Source organism: Hypanus sabinus, chromosome 8 (assembly GCF_030144855.1).
Source record: "Hypanus sabinus isolate sHypSab1 chromosome 8, sHypSab1.hap1, whole genome shotgun sequence".
Classification (NCBI taxonomy): Eukaryota; Metazoa; Chordata; class Chondrichthyes; order Myliobatiformes; family Dasyatidae; genus Hypanus; species Hypanus sabinus.
Window position 1 is genome coordinate 127062448 of NC_082713.1, and position 22393 is coordinate 127084840.

The 22393-nt window shown below is 40.5% G+C and overlaps 1 protein-coding gene across 3 annotated transcripts in view; it reads left to right on the plus strand.

Annotated features, from left to right (window-relative positions):
* The window catches only part of hipk2 (homeodomain interacting protein kinase 2), a 245956-nt gene extending 227771 nt beyond the window's left edge, over positions 1-18185 (plus strand). For all 3 annotated transcript variants that reach the window (XM_059977784.1, XM_059977782.1, XM_059977781.1), the window contains exons 13-15: positions 9802-10049; positions 11193-11353; positions 12340-18185. In XM_059977784.1, coding sequence (XP_059833767.1) covers positions 9802-10049; positions 11193-11353; positions 12340-12804 — 874 coding nt within the window. In that variant the 3' untranslated portion in view covers positions 12805-18185. The remainder of the gene's footprint in view (positions 1-9801; positions 10050-11192; positions 11354-12339) is intronic.
* Positions 18186-22393: the final 4208 nt, after the last annotated feature.

Here is a 22393-nt window from a genome sequence, read left to right on the forward strand (position 1 = left end):
TGTGAGGGCCATGGCAAAACCTTCAGCTTGTACCTCTTGAGGTACCTATTGTGGATTTTGAGGTGTGTTTAGGATCATTATCCTGTTGTAGAAGCCATCCTCTTTTCATCTTCAGATTTTTTACAGACAGTGTGATGTTTGCTTCCAGAATTTGCTGGTATTTAATTGAATTCATTCTTCTCTCTACCAGTGAAATGCTCCCCATGCCACTGGCTGCAACCCAAGCCCAAAGTATGATTGATCCACCCCTGTGCTTACAGTTGGAGAGGTGTTCTTTTCATGAAATTCTGCACCCTTTTTTCTCCAAACGTACCTTTGCTCATTGCGGCCAAAATGTTCTATTTTAACTTCATCAGTCCACAGGACTTGTTTCCAAAATGCATCAGGCTTGTTTAGATGTTCCTTTGCAAACTTCTGATGCTGAATTTTGTGCTGAGGATGCAGGAAAGGTTTTCTTCTGATTACTCTTCCATGAAGGTCATATTTGTGCAGGTGTCGCTGCACAGTAGAACAGTGCACCACCACTCCAGAGTCTGCTAAATCTACCTGGAGGTCTTTTGCAGTCAAACAGGGGTTTTGATTTGCCTTTCTAGCAATCCTATGTGCAGTTCTCTTGGAAAGTTTTCTTGGTCTTCCAGACCTCAGTTTGACCTCCACCGTTCCTGTTAACTGCCATTTCTTAATTACATTACGAACTGAGGAAATGGCTACCTGAAAATGCTTTGCTATCTTCATATAGCCTTCTCCTGCTTTGTGGGCATCATTTATTTTTATTTTCAGAGTGCTAGACAGCTGCTTAGAGGAACCCATGGTTGCTGATTGTTGGGACAAAGTTTGAGGAGTCAGGGTATTTATAAAGCTTTGAAATTTGCATCACCTGGCCTTTCCTAATGATGACAGTGAACAAGCCATAGCCCTAACAAGCTAATTAAGGTTTGAGACCTTGGCAAAAGTTATCTGAGAGCTCAAATCTCTTGGGGTGCCCAAACTTTTGCATGGTGCTCCTTTCCTTTTTCTCACTGTAAAATAGTACAAAACAAAAATAATGCACTAATCTTGTTTAAAATGTTGAAAAGAATGTGTCGTCTTTAACTTTATGACTTTTGGAGATCAATTCATCTTCTACTCACTGAACTATTCATAGTAACAGAAATTTTGACCAGTAGTGCCCAAACTTTTGCATGCCATTGTATGGATGTAGTGGCTGGATAGAGCCAGGAGGCAGAGGGGGGCAAAGATAGGTGATAGGGGCAGAAATGGGAGGACCAAAGGAAGGTGTAAAAAAAAGTGTTACATCTGCGACAATTGCAGCTGAAGGGGCTGGGTAGAGAGGAATGAGAGGCTAATGGAGTCAGGAAGGGAGTGGTCCCTATGGAAGATGGAAAGGGGTAGAATCTTCGCCTCACCTGAAAGGGCTGTTTCAGTAAAACAGGCTGATGAGCTGGAACTTGTGAAAAACATTGGGATAAGTCCCAAGGGGCCAACACAATATACAGCTGGCCCCCATTTTTCGAATGTTCGCTTTATGACAGCTTGCTGTTACGAAAGACCAACATTAGTACCTGTTTTCGCAAACCAAAGAGGATTTTGGCAAAAAAGACGCCCACTTTATGCGTGTGTTTACCCCGAGGAAGACTACCATGACTGTGAAGCCTTGTGCAGGCAGTTGTGTGCACATGCGTGTATGTGCTGATTTTTTTTCTCCAAATCAATTTTGGCTCGCTGTCTTCCCGATTCTGATAAGTGAAACTACACCGTATATACAATATTTCTACTTTATTTAGGCTGTGTATTTATCATATCATTCCTGCTTTTACTATATGTTCATGTTATTTTAGGTTTCATGTGTTATTTGATCTGATTTAGTAGATTAATTTTTGGGTCCAGGAACACTCAAAAATTTCTTCCATATAAATTAATGGTAATTGCTTCTTCACTTCACAACATTTTGGCTTACAAACAGTTTCATAGGTATACTCTGCCTTCGGATAGCGGGGAAAGCCTGTAATCTATTAATATGGGAAGTGAGGGAAGAGATTGCTGTGCCATCAGCATTGATCTTTGCACCCTCACTGGCCACAGGATCAGTATCTTATGATTGCAGGATGGGAAATGTTTCTCCTTTGTTCAAAAAGGGAGTAAGGTTAAACATGGGAACTATGGATCAGTGAGTCTTACTTGGTCAAGGAATTGGAAAGGTAGATTAGTAAATTTGCAGATAACTTGAAGATTGGTGGAGTTGTGGTTAGTGTAGAAGGTTGTTGTAGGTTACAGTGGGACATAGATGGAATGCAGAGCTAGGGTGAGAAGTGGCAGATGGAGTTCAACCCAGAAAAGTGTGAAGTGATTCACTTTGGAAGGTTGAATTTGAAGAAGGAATACAGGGTCAATGGCAGGATTCTTAGTGGGGAGGAACAGAGGGATTTTGGGATCCACATCCATAGATCCCTCAAATTTGCTGCACAAGTTGACAGGGTTGTTAAAACGGCATATGATGTGTTGGCCTTCACTAATCAGGGGATTCAGTTCAAGAGCCATGAAGTAATATTGCACTCTTAATCCCCTGGTTAGAGTACACTTTGAATATTATGTTCAATTATAGTTACCTCATTACAGGAAGGATGTGGAAGTTTTGGAGAGGTTGCAGAGATTTACGAGGATGCAGCCTGGATTAGAGAGCAAGTATTCTGAGAATAGGTTGAGCAAACTTGGACTTTTCTCTTTGGAGTGAAAGAAGATGAGAGGCATTTGGACATAGTGTTTAGTGTAACACTATTACATCCCATTGACCTGAGTTTAATTCCTGCTGTTGTCTGTAAGGAGTTTGTATGTTCTCCCCATGACAGCATGGGTTCCTCCCACCTTCTGAAGATGTATGGGTTAGTAGGTTAATTGGTCACAAGGATGTAGTTGGGTGGCATAGGCTCATTGGGCCAGAAGGGCCTGTTCCTGCTGTATCTCTAAATGAAAATGAAAATGAAAAAAAAAATGACTTGATAAGGGTGGGTAGAGACATTTTCCCAGGGCGGAAATGGCCAATATGAGGGGGCATAATTTTAAGGTGACTGGAGGAAATTATGGGGGATTGTCAGAGGTATGTTTTTTATACAAAGAGCGGTGAGTGTATGGAATGCCTTGCCAAGGGTGGTGGTAGAAGCAGATACATTAGGGACATTTAAGAAACTCTAGGATAGGCACATGAAAAATGGAAGGCAATGTAGAATGGAATGTTTAGGTTGATCTTGGTGTAGGATAAAATTTGCCACGACACCATGGGCAGAAAGACCTGTAATATGCTATAGTGTTTTACGTCTGATGCATTTTCCGTGTCTAATGTGCTTCCTAAACCTGAAGTAAACTTCTTTCTTCCTCTTGACTAGATTTTCAAAATACCTTGAAAACTTTGGTTCCTTCACCTTACCATTTCTATCTCTGACTCAGCGGGACAAACCTATCGAGGACTCTATGCAAGTGCTCCCTGAACAACGTCCAGATTTACATTGTGCATTTCCCTGAGTACATCTGTTTCCAATTTATGCTCCCAGTTCCTGATTAATGACACCATCATTTCTCCTACCCAAGTTAAATACTTCCCCATGCTGACATGTTCTCTCCAAGCCTTTAGGGAGTTGTGGTAACTGTCTCCAAAATGCTCCCCCACTGAGAGATCTGACACCTGATTTAGATTACAGCCTAGTACCAGATCCAGTATAGCCTCTCCTCTAGTCAGCCTATCTATGTATTGCATCAAGAATCCTTCCTGGACACACCTAACAAGTCCATCTATATCTTTAAACAATGGATGTGCCAATCAATATTAGTGAAGTTGAAGTAATGTATGACAACAACCCTGTTATTTTTTTGCACCTTTCCAAAATCTGCCTCCTAATCTGCTCCTCAGTGGAATGAGGGGGATCTATAGAATACTGTACTCCCATTAGAGTGATTGTTCCCTTCTTTCTGTCTTCTGCCTGGAAAAGAAACTCAGTAGACAATTCCCCCATGATGTTCTCCCTTTCTGCATCTGTGATACTATCCCTGATTAACAATGCCACGTCACTACCTCTTTTATCTACCTCTCTGTCTCTTCTGTAAATCTAAACCCTGGAACATTCAGCAGCCATTCTGCCTTGTGACACCCTAGTCCCCATAATGGCCACAGCATCGTAGTTCCATATACTGACCAATGTTCTAAAATAGACACATTGACCCATCCCCAAATGCCATGTTGCCTTATCAATGGCCTATTTTCCTCACAGTCTCTCTATATGCTGTATCTTCCTGCATACCAACTACTCTGACTATACCTCTGACTATCACTCTGAGGATAGTCATACCTCTGACTATCACTCTGGTCCCCATTTCTCTGCCAAGCTAGGTTAAACACTTGCCAACAGCTCAAGCAAATTGGTATCTCTAAAATTTAGATGAAACCTGTCCTTTTTGTACAGGTATCTTCCCCAGAAGAGATCCCAGTGATCCACAAATCTGAAACACTGCATCAATTCCTCAGCCACACTTCCACCTACCATATCATCCTATTCTTACCCTCACTGGCATAGGCAGCACTCCAGAAATCACCACCCTCGAGATCCTGCTTTTCAGCTTCCTGTCTAGCTCCCTTTATTCTCTTTTCAGGACGTCATCCCTATTCCTCCTTATGTCATTGCTGAATTTACAATGACTTCTGGTTGCTCACCCTCCCCTTTAGAACGTTGTGGACCTAATCTGACACATCCCTGATCCTGGAACCTTAGAAGTAACATACCATCCAGTCATCTCTTTCACAACCACAGAATCTCCTGTATGCTTCCCTAACTATTGAATCCCTTATCATCACTGCACTTCTCCCCGCTTCCCTGCTGAGGAACAGGACCAGACAGTGCCAGAGATCTAGTTGCTGTGGCTTTCCCCTGGAGGGTCATTTCCTCCTCCCACCACAACAGAATCCAAAGTGATATAATTTTTATTGAGGGGTACCGCAACGGGGTTTCTCTGCACCATATGCCTATTCTCTTACCCTCTCTGTACAGTCACCCAGCTAAACTACCTGCCACAACTTGGGGGTGACTACCTCCCTGTAACTCTCAGCTATCACCTCCTCGTTCTCCTGTATGAACTGTAGGTCATCCAGCTTCTGCTCCTGTTCCCTAACACAGTCTGTGAGGGTTCCAGCTGGATGTACGTAACAGATGTAGTTATCAGGGTGACTGGAGAGTCTCAAAACTACCATATCTGGCATGAAGAACACACCACTGATCTTGGAACTATTCCCATTACTCTAGCTGGACCTAATAGAAAGAAACTTACCATAAAGTTCTCCACTCTAACACTGTCCACTCACACAATGGCCTTTCTATTTAAACCTCACTTCCTTGTAGAGGCGTTTGTCAAGTGCCTATTGAACCATGATATCTGAAGCCACCAAGCCGTGTTCCCTCTATGGTGTGTGTGTGCACACATCTTTTGCTACTAGCACACAAGGGAATTTAAGTTGTGCACAAAAGGTTTTCACCCTCTACCTCGTTGGCATGTTAAGTATATTCCACAATAGTACACCATCACATTTCCTTTTCCAGTTTCTGATGCGGGCGGTGTTGACAACAAGGAGTTTGCGATGATTTGTCTGTAGATTTTAGAACTGGCTTATTTATACTGTTTTTTGAAGAAATTATTCAGTGTGCACAAGTTGTTGTCACTAGGTAAAAAAAATTGCACAGCACAAGATTTTTGCGCACACTGATCGTTACAAATTAGGGGGAACATTGCCACCAATGAGTTACAAAAGGCCCCAATTGTGACTTAAATTTTGCACTCAGCTCACTCATCCCCAAATAAGCGACAGTTCATGATATCTCAAGTCCGTTGAAAAGTGATGACGCGCACCGTTGTACAACATTATTCTACAGAATTCCCAATATAAATCAGAGTTCTCAAGTAGAGGTAGCCACTGTCATGTGACATCCACTAAAAAGTATCCTCAATGCTTTATGTTTGGTTGAAAACCATTTAAAGAGCTCTTAATATTAAAGATGAAAACCTCACCAGAGCTCTCTGGTAGCTTCCAGCTCAAAAGTACTCATAGTCACCGCAGCCATTTAAAAATTCTAATTACTTACTGTAGGTGTTTCCACAGAGACAGTAGTTTGTGAATGTGATCTTTAGGTAAGATGCCAAAGGTGGACCATTTAAAGACTCTACTATCATGGAGTTAACTGGTACATGTGCTCTTAGCCTGACCTCTCCCAGGAAAAATGTCTCCCCTGCACTGGCTTACTGAGGCCTCTAAGAAGTAACTGTCTATGAATGGATCTATGGATATGTACAAGTGACTGAACTGCTTTGTCCATGGAGAGCAAGGTGACAGCAACCTCAGGAGCGGTAATAAATCCATGCCATGTGTTACTGTAGCTTCAGTAATCCGTCCACTTTAAATCCAAATTAGAGCATAAGACATGGGAGCAGAATTAGGCAATTTGGCCCATCAAGTTTGCTCCACCATTTAATCATGGATGATACTTCCTTCCCCTTCTCAGCCCCACTCCCCTGCCTTCTCCCTGGAACCTTTGATGTTGTGGCCAATCAAGAACTTATCAATTTCCTCCTTAAAAACACCCAACAACCTGACCTCCACAGTTGCCTGTAACAACAAATTCCACAAAATTACCACCCTCTGGCTAAAGAAATTTTTCCGCATCTGTTTTAAATGGACGCTCCTTTATCCTGAGGCTGTGCCAATTTGTCCTAGACTCTCCCACCATGGGAAACATGCTTTCATAACAACAGATAACCTATGTGGCTCTGCCATTTTGTTATTTTCCATTTTTAATTCTTCATGACTTTAAATCCCTTGAAATAACTACCCCTGAATTTTTCAGATGGTGAATTATTGGCAATAAGATGCATCATTGATAAAATGCTTTGGCTAACAAGATCCTTGAAGGGAGCGAACAAAATTTGATCCACAATAGCTGTGATTACCAGACAATTTGAGGTCTTTTAAGGATAAGGCACTGTTTCCAAGGGCCTGGCAGTATAGATGGTCAAACAACTAAAAAATTCTTACTACTTTCTATGAATCAACAATCACATGTATCACCATAAAGAAACTCATGAAATCACCCTATTCCTCTTGATGCCAGCTAACAATATAATTGGTATCTATCTGTTAATCTAGTTTAAAGTTCATTCTCAATGATAATTAACATTTAGTGTTTCAGCTGATCAGGAATACCTGGAAAACTGATTAAAACACCTTCTCTGCCACCTGTTCTACATCCCTCCTGCTGCACTCCACCCTCGTTTTTCCCAACATCTTCTGCTCTCACCAGATTTAGGAACACACTCTTTGCTCCAGGTCTATGGTCACCCTAGCTATATATATGTACCTAAGACTTTTGCATAGTACTTTAGATCCAGCGAGCTCCTGAACCCTGGCATGAGAGAGCCAACATACCCTCTGGGAATCTCATTCTCTTCCAAAGATCCTCCTGCCTGTTCCCCAAATCGTTGAATCCTCTATCATGTATAAACAAGCTGGATGAACTCAGCAGGTCGGGCAGCATCCATTGAAATAAACAGTCAACGTTTCGGGCCGAGACCCTTCTTCAGTCCTGATGTTCATCCAGCTTGTATGTACATGTTGATTTGACCACAGCATCTGCAGTGTACTTTGTGAATCCTCTCTGTCATTACTGCTTGCCTCTTCTTTTCCTTTCCCTTCTGAGTCACGGGTCCAGACTCAATGCCAGACATCTGAACACAGTGGTTTTCTCTACTGTCATCCCCAACCCCCTCCCCCCAACAATATCCAAAGTAGTATTCTTGTTATTGAGGGAAATGGCCACAGACATACCCTGGATTAGCTGTTTATCCCCTTCCCTCTCCTGACAGTCACCCAGTTACCTGTGTCCTAACTTCCTGTATCTCCTGTCAATTAACTAACCCCTCAGCCTCCTGAATGATCTAGAGTTCATCCAGCTCCAGCTCCATTCTCCTAATGTGGTGTGTAAGAAATTGCAGCTGGATGTACTACTTGCAGGTGTAGTTGTCAGGAACATCAGAGATCTCCTGTATTGTCACATACCCACAAGAGGAGCATTCCATCATCCCTGTGCTGAAGAAGTCTTCACTGTCCTGCCCAAATGACTACTGTCCCGTTGCACTTACATCCATCATCATGAAGTGTTTTGAGAGGCTTGTCCTGAGGCATATCAAGACCCTGCTGCTCCCCTCACTGGACCCTCTGCAGTCTGCATACCGTCCCAACTGCTCAACAGATGACGCCATTGCCACCACTCCCCACCTGGCCCTAACCCACCTGGACAAAAAAGACACATACGTTCGGATGCTGTTCATAGACTTCAGTTCAGCATTCAACACAATCATCCCTCAGAAACTGATTGGAAAACTGAGCCTATTGGGCCTGAACACCTCCCTCTGCAACTGGATCTTAGACTTCCTGACTGGGAGACCTCTGTCAGTCCAGATCGGGAGCAGCATCTCCACCACCATCACACTGAGCACGGGGGCTCCCCAGGGCTGTGTGCTCAGTCCACTGCTGTCCACTCTGCTGACCCACGACTGTGCTGCAACACACAGCTCGAACCACATCATCAAGTTCGCCAAGAACGACGAGTCAGCACACAGAGAGGAAGTGCAGCGGCTAATGGACTGGTGGAGAGTCAACAACCTGGCTCTTAATGTGAACAAAACAAAAGAGATAGTTGTTGTCTTCAGGAGGGCACTGAGCGACCACTCCCCGCTGAACATCGACGGCTCCTCAGTAGGGATCATTAAGAGCACCAAATTTCTTGGTGTTCACCTGGCGGAGAATCTCACTTGGTCCCTCAACACCAGCTTCATAGCAAAGAAAGCCCAGCAGCGTCTCTACTTTTTGCAAAGGCTGAGGAAAGTCCATTTCCCACCCCCCATCCTCATCACATTCTACAGGGGTTGTATTGAGAGCGTCCTGAGCAACTGCATCACTGCCTGGTTCAGAAATTGTACCATCTCGGATCGCAAGACCCTGCAGCAGATAGTGAGGTCAGCTGAGAAGATCATCGGTGTCTCTCTTCCCGCCATCACGGACATTTACACTACATGCTGCATCCGCAAAGGAAACAGCATTATGAAGGACCCCATGCACCCCTCATACAATCTCTTCTCCCTCCTGCCATCTGGGAAAAGGCTCCGAAGCATTCGGGCTCTTACGACCAGACTATATAACAGTTTCTTCCCCCAAACTATCAGACTCCTCAATACCCAAAGCCTGAACTGATACCTTGCCCTACTGTCCTGTTTATTATTTATTGTAATGCCTGCACTGTTTTTGTGCACTTTATGCAGTCCAGTGTAGGTCTGTAGTCTAGTATAGCTTTCTCTGTGTTTTTTTTATTACGTAGTTCAGTCTAGTTTTTTGTACTGTGTCATGTAACACCATGGTCCTGAAAAACGTTGTCTCATTTTTACTATGCACTGTACCAGCAGTTATGGTCGAAATGACAATAAAAGTTGACTTGACTTGATTCCACCATCCTGCGTAGCATTTCTACTGTTCTACCTGTGCAATCAGAAAAAAAGCAAGTTGCCGGAAATCTACCTTAACCTCTGCCTCTCCTCACTGAAGACTCTTGAGCCAAAGCTTTGAGCTCTTTCACTCTAACCCTATCCTACATTTGCCGCAAGCAGGAACTCACATGGTCTCAGGCCCTTCATAAGGAATATAAGCTGCTGTCGATAAAAAAGTTAATTTCACTCCAGTTGATTATTTTTTTAAAAACTTGTTTTTTTTAACTCCAGATCATCAAAGCAGAGGAAGAATGTGATCAGCTGTGTCACAGTTCATGACTCGCCAGATTCAGACTCCTCGAGCAGCAACAGTCCAAGTGCAGTGCGACAGCGACACACCATTGGCAACAACACCACCTACAACTCGACCAAAGGACACTCGGACAGCCACTATGGTGGAAACCCACGGACTATCATTGTCCCTCCCCTCAAGACACAGTCAAGCGATACTGTAGCAGGATGTGACCGCCTTGTCTCAGGTAGCTGTAGCTTTTCCGTCTTGCTCCTTCTATTGCACACAATTGTTTCAGTCCATACAGGAAATCTACAGACCACCAGTGGCACTCAGAGAATAACTAATTTGGTAATTAAATTTCCAAAATGCATCGACACAGAGGAATATAGACTGCTGCTGACATTGGCAGTTTCTGAGGAATACCTCAGTGTTGCAGATAGCGAATAGCAGTCTCCTTTAATCAACTCAGGTGGCCTCCAGCATCAGCTTCGGCCATGCCTTGTTTGAAAGTTCTTTGAAGAAATTATTTCCACTGAGGTTGGAATTGAGAACAAGGGAGTCTATCTGTTCTCAATTGAGCTGCTGCAGAATTTCAGGCCTGTCTCTTTAAAAATATACCATGTTCTAAATAATACCATGAATGTCATTCAATTATGTATAAAATGTGGCATTCTGTGTACTGTGCCTTGCACTAGTCACACCTGAGAATGTGAGCCAATAAAATTGCTCCAAGTACTTGACAAAAAAAATTGAAAGCCTTTGAGGAAATGCAAGGTAGTGATCCTAATTGTGCATCTCTTTCAAAAAACCAGGGTGGTCCTACTTCTGTGCTATAAGATTCTATGAACTGATTTTATAAAAAGAAAAGAAAAAAGGTAATTTTAGTCTTTCTCTGCCTGAGGCAGTATCTACAGGAGCACATGCTAATCTAGAAACAACTTTCATCAACTGACACACCTTGTGGCTTTCAAGGTCACTAACTTAAATTGCAGCTAAATAATGCATTATCTTTCAGCTGGTATTCAGCAGTAAAGAGGATATAATTTGCTTTGCCAGATGGGATTAACTAGCATTGCTATAAGCACTTCAGCTAATAAACCACATTAAAACTTCAACTTAATTGAAGTCAGATTTTATTTATGACTTTTCATTATTTGAATTTCTGATTATATACCAGATATGTTAATAGTTTGGTGCTTATCTCATGAAAGACCAATTAATCTGAGATCTGTAGCAAAGGCTAGTTGACTACACCTGTTTTAGACATGGAGCACATATTGTCCAATTATGTTTTTTTTCTTACTATATTTAACTAAATTAAATTTCAAGATGTCTCTCCTGTTTAGAAGAATTATTACATCTTTTCATGTTGATTTTTTTCTTTCAGGTATACAGGGGCAACATTCATTGGGACATAAAACCAAAAACTCCAGCATAGTAACATCTAGTACAAGCCACTCTTCAGGGAGTTTCTCGGGGATATCACCTTACCGGCAACAGAGGTCAACAGCCCATTCCTTGCAACAGCAACCACTTAATCTCAGTCAGGTACCTAATGTATGCTTTTATATTCATTCAAAGTTAAAGTATATGTTACTGCCAAGATCTATCCATCCCCAATCCCATTTTCCCTCTCCTAGTCTGTCCATTCACTCTTTAATCCTATTCAATCAGTATTTATCACACTCTCAATATATAACTACCTGTTCCTGATTCCACTGTGATGGTTCTAGCTGCAGTTTGCTCACTCCAATCCCCAAATGCTTACTCCTCATCTCTGATTTTGGATCCACATAGCCTTTGCTACCAATTCCTGTCTGGTTCTATCTTCTCCATCTACTCATGCCTGATCCACAACTACTCGTGCTCAAATCCTGTTTGCTTGCAAGCTATTCTTATCTGCTCTTTCCTGATCCTTGTCTGCTCTCCCTGATTTCTTGATCTCTGGTCACTTCCTTCAGATCTGATACTCACTCCCAATTTTGCTTCACTTCATTTTCTTGTCCACGTGCTCCTGATTTCTGTGACCATCTTCATGCATGTTACTTTTTGTCATTGATTGTGGCTGAATCCCTTTATATGTGAAAAGAGTATAGAGTGCAGCAAGGGTTATTCTGGGCATTCCTGGCTGTATTTGCAGTGTAAAGAAAAGAATGGGTAATAATGAGATCTCTCCAGTTGTCTGGAGAGGAATATGTCTGGAATTCCTCCACAAATACCAGGTATAACTGAAATGTCAAACCTTGCGTGGAAAGATATAGACATGCCTGGATCCCTGTATTAGTAAACAGAGGATTAAGCTCATTTGACTTCACAGTACTTCTGATCCACATCTGCATACTTTCAATCTCTGTACCTTCTGAAGTGAGGATTGAGTATGAAGAGATCTCTTTATAGGTGAGGAGATTCAAATACTGTTATGATTGCTGCTTTATATTGGAGGGGAAGATTGATCTTAGAAATAAAGTCATATTTCTTGAAAAGTTATGCAAAAGTTTCTCTCTATCTCAATTAACAATGAATGTGTGCTCTAGGCTCAGCAACACGCAACAAGCATACCGGAGCGGAGTGGAAACCATGGACATCGAAGACAACAGGCTTACATCACACCAACTATTGCACAGGCTCCTTATTCATTCCCACATCGTAGTCCTTCACACACCACTGTGCATCCTCACCTGGCTGCAGCTCATCTACCGGGTCAGCCTCATCTGTATACCTATGCCACACCTGCTGCCCTAGGCCCCACAGGCACGGTGGCTCACCTTGTGACATCGCAGGGCTCTGCCAGGCACGCCTATGCTGCCCATCCTGGGGGAATAGTTCACCAAGTGCCCGTAGGCATGGGGCCAAGAGTACTGCCTTCTCCAACCATCCATCCAAGTCAGTACCAACCCCAGTTTGCCCATCAGACATACATCAATGCTTCGCCAGCCTCAGCTGTCTACACAGGATACCCACTGAGCCCAACCAAGGTGAACCAGTATCCCTACCTTTAAGACTGGAGATCAATAAGACATTATACTGAATTAAAACAAGCAACAATGCATCTCACATTTGGGAAGGTACTTCAGAAATGGGCTGGAAGGAAGTGTGCCTAGTCACAGAATGAGAAAAACAAATCTTTTTATGAGAAGTTTGTTTTTTTTTAAAAAATCACCAAAACTGTTAATTGACCACTGGTCAATGACGAAGACCTTCAAAGGGAAGTCAATCAGTGGATGGATGGAGGAGATTAAGGATCTACAACCTGGAGACGACTCTCAGAGTTTGGTTGAAATTTTATTAGTGAAATTCAGTAAATGTACTAGAGCCGTTGACTTTCCCAATTTTACTTTTTTGTTTGGAAAAACAAAGAGCTGCTCTTCCTTTTCTAAATAAAACCATCCTTGTGAAGGTAAAGGTTGCCAGGGCTCCTTAGAATGTAGAGAGTCAAGGAAAGCATCATTTGGTGACACGATACCAATAGATATTACTTGTGATTACACAACTGTGATTCAGCCTAACTCTGTTCTTAAGGCGTACTAGATGTGTCTGTTCAGAGCTCCAGTGTGTATGTGTGTGTGCATGTGTGCTGATATTCTTGTCTGTGGTTTCTTTAACAGAGAGCTTCCTAGCATAGGCATTGGTTTTGAACATATTCCCTTTTAGTGCCTTACAGAAAAGGATGAGAGTTCCACCAGATTTCATATAGATCAATGTCAATACTGAGACAGTCTCCCAATAGTGACTCTTGGGCATTATGATCTTGGGTGGCAGAAAGGACTAGCTGTAGGAGACCACCAGAGGACAGGATAAGGGTACCTTTGAAAAGGGATTTGGGTGGTGGTTAAGCAGGGAGAACGTGCAGACGCTTGTTTTCTTGAACTACCCATTCCACATGGTATAATCCTACTGGTTCCTACTCGATTTTATTCCTCTTCCCATGGCCAACATCATCAGTAGAAGAGCAAAGTCTCAAGGAAGAATGCACCATTTAGCCCTTTAAGTACATCCAGAGTTTTCGTTTAATTTAGGAATTAATTAATGGTTTTCCCTTTCCTCCTATACAGTACATCAACTTGCCTATTTCTGGAATATCCATCACCCCGAAAAATAGATCTAAATTCTTGCCAATGATAAAATTACCAGTGTCCTCCTCTTAGAGGTGTCAATTGTCATGAACCAATAACTGTCTTCAGTTAATTAATGGTGGCAGGCAATACACATGTAAAATGCTTTACAGCGTTGCTGGTCCTGTCCTATCAGGGAGAAAGAAAATATAAGGTGAGGTAACACAGAGTTTCTGTACCCCAAAACACTCAAAGTCTTGGGATTAGTTTATGTTGCATTATTAGATTTCAGTGTCACCAGTAAACTTCAACCCTCCCATACTAGTTCTGCTTAGTATTTTTCATCCCTGGCTGTATCAATGTCTCATTCCAATATCAGCCATCTTTTTCAACGAAGCAAGCAAACTGCTGCTATCTTTCTCTGACAGTATCACTCACTTAGATGTCGGAACAGTGGACTATTTCCTGTTGTGCACAATACTGACCAAGCAGGGCTTTGATTTCCTGCTACCTTTCTCCCTCGCTCTCCCAATTTCATGCAATATTGATGAGCCTAAGCCTAACTGTATGGTACTATAAGCTTATAGGCAAATTAGCCTAATCCTGTTCCTATAACTCCTTAACTGCATGTTAGTTTGATGTTTCTCGGTCTTCTGTTGGAACTTCGTTGGCAAGCACTGATATGCTGTTTCACTTAATATGGAATTACAGCTCAGCCCCATTGTGTCCAAGTGTATTGGCAAATGTGAAGGTATGGGCTGAGGGTTCTGCTATACCTGCTCAACCTTTACTAAACATTAAGACCACATATGGCTCCCCTGACTGAGACAGCCCAAGCCTCCTGACTGAAGCACTGTAACGGGATTTTCAACAAGTCACTGATTTGATAGGCAGAGGCAAGGGGGATGAAACAGTTTAAAGAAAGAGATTATTAGTGATGTTGATTATCACCTGATGGTGAAAAGCATTGTGATTCTGTTCGTGTGCTTTAGTGTTTTGGGGAATAAAAGGCAGACTGAGAAATACAAGTACAGGAACCTTTTTAATTGGCACATTGTCATAATTAAACTAGGCTTTTTTCTTGGGAATATATGTTTTTTAGAAATATTTTCTTGATCAATACACAATTTGTGACTGACATTTTTGAAAGAATATTTCAATTTTTCCTTGTCAGATAGGTTTTAAATGTAGCTGCTGTTTTAAATATTTTGATTGACTGTTGATTTTGTTTTATTTTCCCTTGCCTCTCAATTTCCATCTGGTGACAACCAACCCCACATAATTTAGAGGGAACTATTGAATTTTTTGCTATTTGTTTCATGCATTGTATTTATTTCCTATTGGAGCAGTGTTGTCCAATAAAAATCTGCCATCTACAGGGCTATCTATAATTAATGATAGCTATCTATGCTCATTTTAGTTCGATTATCCCATCCTGGTAAATGGAAAACTCATATACATCTACTTGAGAAACATCTTGTCTCACTCAGAAACTATGTAACAGTCCTGATGATCAACACTACTTCTCATTTTGCTATTTTACCAGGAAATGTAAAAAAATGGCTCATTTGTGTAGGTCATTTGAATATGATACCTGTATCCAACTGTTTACCAATGAGCATGTGTCTCATGTATTTTGCAACGCTGCTTTGGGGCAAATAACTGTTAAAAATATGAAAGTGTAGAGAATGTATTTCTGAACACAGATGTGATTTTAAAGGGCAACATGAGCTGCATCAGCTGGGTTCCAACTGGCCAAGGAAGAAGTGCATTGGAACTTTTCCACAACTTGAATGATTTGGTGACAACAATAGTCATATATATTCTGAAGGCTGAGTCTTATTTTGGGCCTTCTGACAGCAGCCAGCTGCAACCCAGAAGGGGAAAAGAGTTGGTTTAGTGTAAGGATGGAAATACAAAGAAAAGAACAAGTAAAACATACATAGTAAAACAAGATGGCTCTTGTCACCAAAGAAACCACATTTTATTGCATCATATGTTCTTTGCTGCCCCTTGACCACTGGTTATTTTATGAAGCTGTCTTCACCCTTTTTAGTAGGAGGGAGCTGAAACTTGTTCTTCCTCTTGTGTAACTAAATCTAATTTCCTAATTTGTTTTTTTTAGATTGTAATTTCTTAGTTTAATGATGACTGGCATTGCTGCTATTTTGATGTATTTATACATTTGAGTGAATCCATATCTGTTCTGTGTGTATATACATATTTATATATATATATAATAGAAGAAAACAAATGTTCCTAATCATCAAATCCAGGAAGGGTCTCAAAAATCTACTGAGTACCAGGTAAAGTGAGCTGTCTGCACAGTAATAATTTTTAAATCATATGAGGATCAATTTTTATTCTGTTTAACAAATTTATTCATGTACCTTTTAAAGACATATTGAGATGCAAATGTTCATCAATCAGCTCAATGTCAACTACATGCCCTTGTCCACACTCTCCACAAGCACCCGCCAAGGCCAGTGGATGATAGTAGGTTTGGGCTGATGGGGATTAACCAATCACACATGCAAATATTTCATCTGAGATCAATGTGTGGCTGATATTTCTGGGTCGCTTGAATCCATTTGATGTTTGACTTTTCATAATACTGACTTATTTGCAATACAGTTTTTTTTTGCTGCTCACTGTACTTCGGTTGTTAAAAATGAACTGGTCGCGTTTTTACTTTATAGTCCAAGTGAAATGCTATGGCAGTGGTGCATTTTGAGCATCTTTACAATTCGGCTGAAAGTGCCTTTCATTCAGAAGACCTCCCATGTATATCGACAATAATGCATGGCTTTTACAAAAGAATGTGGGTTTCATACATACACCAGAACATTGCACCAGTTGTCTGATGCCAAGCAGGGAGTGTAGATATAAAAAAAACTGGCCACAATTCTCCAATGCAGGCTCCCCTTCAGCAACCACATAGGAACATCACTCTGTTAAATGGACATGGTCACATGTGGGAGATACTATCACATGCATAGGGTTATATAGATTGAAGACAAGAAACATAGTTTGACATGGAATTTATTGGACAATTTACTAAACCACATGTTGCTCAAAGCAACCCAGAAAATAAACTGTGGTGTTATACAAATTTTTCCTGTATCCTTCGTTATATTTTCAGGAGATGGAGATGAAGATTGTTTATGATATGAGTTTGGGGGAGGGGATGAAACTACCAAGAATATGATCGATAAGACTGACCCAAATCACCACAAATTGGCACAAATCTGGAATTTTAGAGAAGCTGAAGAAAAACGCCAAAGAAATTCAGGAGCTACATCCTCCCTCATTCTATCACTTCCCTTGCTTTTTTTGTTGATCATATTGATAACTTTCTGAAAGTTTTCAAGCATAAAGTTTATCACAGCCGGAAATGTGTGAAACTTTATGGGGTGGGACTGCTGCATTTCAGCTATACACGGTGATATTCAGATTTTCTTCTTAGCTGCCAGATTGCAAACATTGTAACAGTTCCTGCCTTGGGCTGTAACAAATTTACATCTAGTACTAATTTTGTGCAAATACTATTTTTATTACACAATTGAACTAAACTTCAAGATAAAAAAAGTTGTTGATTTAGGCCTGCAACCATATTAACTGGCTGTGTTTTTTAAGCTCCCAAAAAGATGCACTCAAATTTGACATCGTGGTGGAGGAAAGGGACCTCTTTCCCGAAATAGTTTGTTTTCCACCTTTCTTTCTGTTTTTTTGCTGCCATTCTGGTTAATCTGATGTCTTGTTCAATTAGCCAATCACTAGAGGAGCCAGGATTTGCCAGGGAACTAAATGAAGAACAATGATTGAATCATGACCCAAGAGCTTCTTCTAAAGCCCCTAACGTTTAGACCTGCTCAAAGTAGTTCTCCAAGTAAATCTTGGAATTTCCTACTCCTTGACAGAATTTACTAAGCCATCAGGGAAACGCACTATTGAACCATTACAGTATATACATTTTAAGCTCAGTGGCACTTTACTGTCATCTATAATACATACCAACTCCAGTTCTGAATTGAAAGAATGGTGAAGTTGATAAAATGTTCATGCAGCTGAGCTGATGAGGAGAGAGATTGGTGTGATGGTTGCAAAAATCAGAGGAATGGAGTCTGGTGAGAAATTGAGAAGGGTTAAGGTGACAGAATCAATGAATCAGGACAATTGTATTGTGTATAATTCACAAAAAGGAAACTTGCAGGTTACTGTGGTTGGTAATGTAGTTGGTATATATTATAGTTGCATTTTGAGATGCTGGAGTAAAAGTTTAATGTCCATCACTTGCAATATTTTCAAATAAAATTATAAATAATTGGTTTGTATCCTCCACCAGTAAAATCTGTACCATTATTAAATATTCTGCTTTCAGCATTGGAGAGAATCTTGATCCTTTGAATTGATTCAGTTATGCTCTTAATGAGAACCAAGCCTGACTCTGTTCCTGTTCACACTTTGCAGAATATAAACTAGCTAGGAGTAGCCAGGTTACAGTGAACTGTAACAAGCATTGTTCTAATATGCCAATACTGTTTACATGAACTCTGCACAGCCTTCTGCAAACTGTTGTATCCTGCAAGGACAATGTCAAACCCCAAACGTTGCACTAACCTACCAAATTTTAACTGTCCAGCCTGGTATGGCTACACCATTCTGTTCTTCCTTGCTGTCCTGCAATGCTGAAATACCCTGCTACTTCATGCTTCTTCCACTACCTATTTTTTGGATGCACACACTGCACAGATTCACCCAAATAGTTATACTCTTACTTAGTTTCACTACTATTATAGAACTGGCTAATTATTGAAGGAACAGCAGCCAAGGCAGGTTGGAAGATGACTGGTTTTCCACTCTAACCAGCCAGGAATAGTAAAAAATCAGGAAAACAATGAAGTGAGAAGTTAGAATGATTAACCTACAATGCACAGATAACCATTTTCTCACACACAAAACAAAAATTTGCTTATCCTTAATGTCTTGGTAAATACAACAACACAAGAAAATAGGCTCCTCATGCCTGTCCAGCCATTTCATATCATCATGGTTGATCTAAACAGGTATCATTTGTGCCAGTTCCCTATAATCCTCAATTCCTCGATCTTTCAAATATTTACCTATCTACACCTTAAATATATATATATCAATCTTGACTCTACCACTGTAAGGAACAGAGAATTCTAGAGACTCACCACTCTGAGAGAAAAATAAATCTATGTACCTTAGTCTTAAATGACTGGTCCCTTACTTTGTGGCTATGTTTCCTTGTTAGTAACTCTCTCACTAATAAGAACATTTCAAGATCTACCCTGTAAAGCCCTTTTAATATTGTGTATGTTTTAACAAGGTCACCTTCATTCTTCTAAACTCAAAGGAGTACAGACCAAAGCAGTCTAACCTCCCTTGACAGGACAGACTTCTCATCTCAGAAATCAGCTTGGTAAATCTTTGGATTGCTTACTATGTCCTTTTTAAGTAAAGGAATCAAAACTCTGCACAGTTTTCCAGGTAAGGCCTCACCAACACTGTATAACTAATAAGGTCTCCCTGTTCTTAAACTCCAATCCTTTTGCAACAAAATGCTGTTTGCCTTTCTTCTGAACCTGCCTACAAACTTTTTTGATTCATGCACTAAAATACCTAAATCTCTGAACTTCACTCATTTGAAATCTCTCTCCATTTAGATTATATCCACGTTTGATTTTTCTTATTGCAGTACATTGTCACATGAAATTCTATTTGCCTGGTTTTCATTCAATCTATCTGTATTCCATTGCAGAATCATAATGCCTTCATCATAAAAGGCCCTTCCGACTTTATTCATATCATCAGCAAATTTCAAAATCAGACATTTTGTTTCCTCCTCCAGTTTACATAGCTAACAGTTGAAAGCCAAGAATGAACCCCTAGGTTACTCTAGTAGTTATACCCCTGCAGCCAGAAAAATTTGCACTTATTTCAACTCCTTGTTTTCTATTTGACAGCTAGTTTTCATTCATGCATCAACCTGTTATGTGCGATGTCAAATACCATTTGAAAATCCAAATACACTACATCAATAGGTTCCCCTCTGTCAAGTGTTCTTAACGATATCTTCAAAGAATTTGAGCAAATTTAGCAAATGTATATTACCTTACATATAAACATGCTGACTAGATTTGATTAAATTTCGCTTTCCTAAAGAATTAGTTGTTTGATTAGGGACTCTAGCATCTTGCCAAAGAATAGGTGCTAAAGAAACAGGCTGATAGTTTCTCACCTTCTGTTCTCCCTTTTTGAACAAGTCATTCTGGTACCCTCCTTGAATTTAGTGCATTTTGAAATTTTTCAACCAATTATCTCTTCAACCACTTCCTTTAAAACTTGAGTGAAGTAAGGAATCAAGTTTCATTGCCACCAACTCAAACAATTATTACATGAGTTTTATTTTTGCTGACCATGACAATGTGCGGCAGAGTGCCATTTTGAATTTCCTGACAGGTGCATGGACTTAAAGTTTTTCAGATTCTGGTAGATATGAAATCGCCACACTTACTGATATAACTTTATAAATATCACACCAGTCTGAATTAGCAGAAGAGGAGAATAAAGGGGAAACAAGGAGAAAATGCCATTTGTCAGTACGGGGGCACATTTATTGGAGTCACATGAATCATTGGAAAATACCCACATCCAAAGTTTGGTGCTGGTTTATCCAAAATGCATTTTGAGTTTTATTTTAAACTAAGAATCTCATCTCATCCTCGTTCGGCGTCAAAGTTATCTGATTATCTGTATTCATTCTCTGTAGGTTTGTGTATCAAAGTGTTTTTCTTTGTGGACTGTCTTTTTGCTCTGTGGTTTGTTGTCTTTTAAAGGCATGGGTGCAGGGTGTGGGGTGGGGGGAGGTGTGAGATGTTGTAGGATTATATGTACAATGTAGAAATTTATATCTTTGCCCCATATTCTAGATATGGTTATGAGAATGTTTATTTTACCGAATTGTAGAGTGTTTAAAAAGAAAATTCAACCAGAAACTCAGTCGTAGCTACTAAATGTTTTTTAAAAGATGTTGTGAGCTCACTCTTAACTGTTTCAGTTGTAGGAGGAATGAGTGGAAATTTTTATGGTCTCATCTTGAAACTAATATTAGAAGCATTGTAAATTAAAAGAGGATTTTAATGGAAAAATTATAGAGTATATAGTTATTTTAACTGTTACTACTAACTGTAGGGAGAAAAGGGGGTCTATTGTTGTGAACTGTTTAGCTTGTAGTTCACTGGTTGTTGATCATTTTTTCGGTCTCCAAGGTGAATCTGCTTATCTCCTAATCAGAATATATACACTCACATATGCATATTGTATATGTGCAGAAATGTAATCACACACTGTCTTGGATTTGCATTAAACTGTTTTAAGTCACCACACAACCCAGTCTTTATGTTGCCTCTACCTGTATCTGTCTCCATGCACAATCAATACATGTCATGTCACTTGCAATGCCAACTTTCTTTGCCTTATGAGGGCTCAAGCTGCAAAACAGATGAGGCTAAAACAGGTATTTGTTCTTTAATCATGAACTGAAAAGAGTGAGAATTTTATAATTATGACATTACTTAACTGGGAGTCATTGTGTGTCAGCAAGCAGAAAGGAAAGTGAATGAGACTTTGCTGCTTATAAATCAGGATGCGGGCAGCTTTTTAGGATAACATCAAATGTATTAAGTTTTTAATGATGCAGTCCAATCAATAATGAGTTAAGTTGTCATATCTGGACATATCCTCCAGGTGGCTAATGAGCTGGAGAGTGGTGGTTAGATAGTAGACATTGGGGTAGAGGTTGGCTACATTGGTAGTTGCAGGAGAGGCTTGTCTGTGTGTGCACCTAAAGCTCTGGGGTGGGGGAGACAAAGATAAAAGTTCAATATTACTTTATTCTCAAAGTGCATATATGTCACCATATACAATCCTGAGATTCATTTTCTTGAGGGCATTCCTAATAAATCCATAATGAAATAATTACCTTAATAGAAGACAGTACCAACTGGGTATTCAACCAGTGTACAAAAAAAAAACAACAAAATGTGCAAATACAAAAAGAATAAAATAATAATAAATATATATATAAGCAATAAATATCAAGAGTAAGTCTACGGGCTGTGGGATGGAGCAAGTGATGGGGTGAGTGAAGTTATCCCTTATGTTTCAAGAGCTTGATGGTTGAGGGGTAATAATTGTTCCTGAACCTGGTGATCTGAGTCCTGAGGCTCCTGTACCTTCTTCCTGATGGCAGCAGCAAAAAAAGAGCAGGTGCTGTGTGGTGGGGGTGCCTGACAATAGCTGCTGCTTTCCTGTGATGTTTTGCATAGATGTGCACAAAGATGGAGATGGCTTTACCTAAGATGGACTGGGCCATATCCACTACTTTTTGTAGGATTTTCTTTTCAAGGGCATTGGTGTTTTCATACCAGGCTGTGATGCAGCCAGTCAATATACTCACCACTGCACATCTATAGAAATTTGTCAACATTTTAGATGTCATGCCGAATCT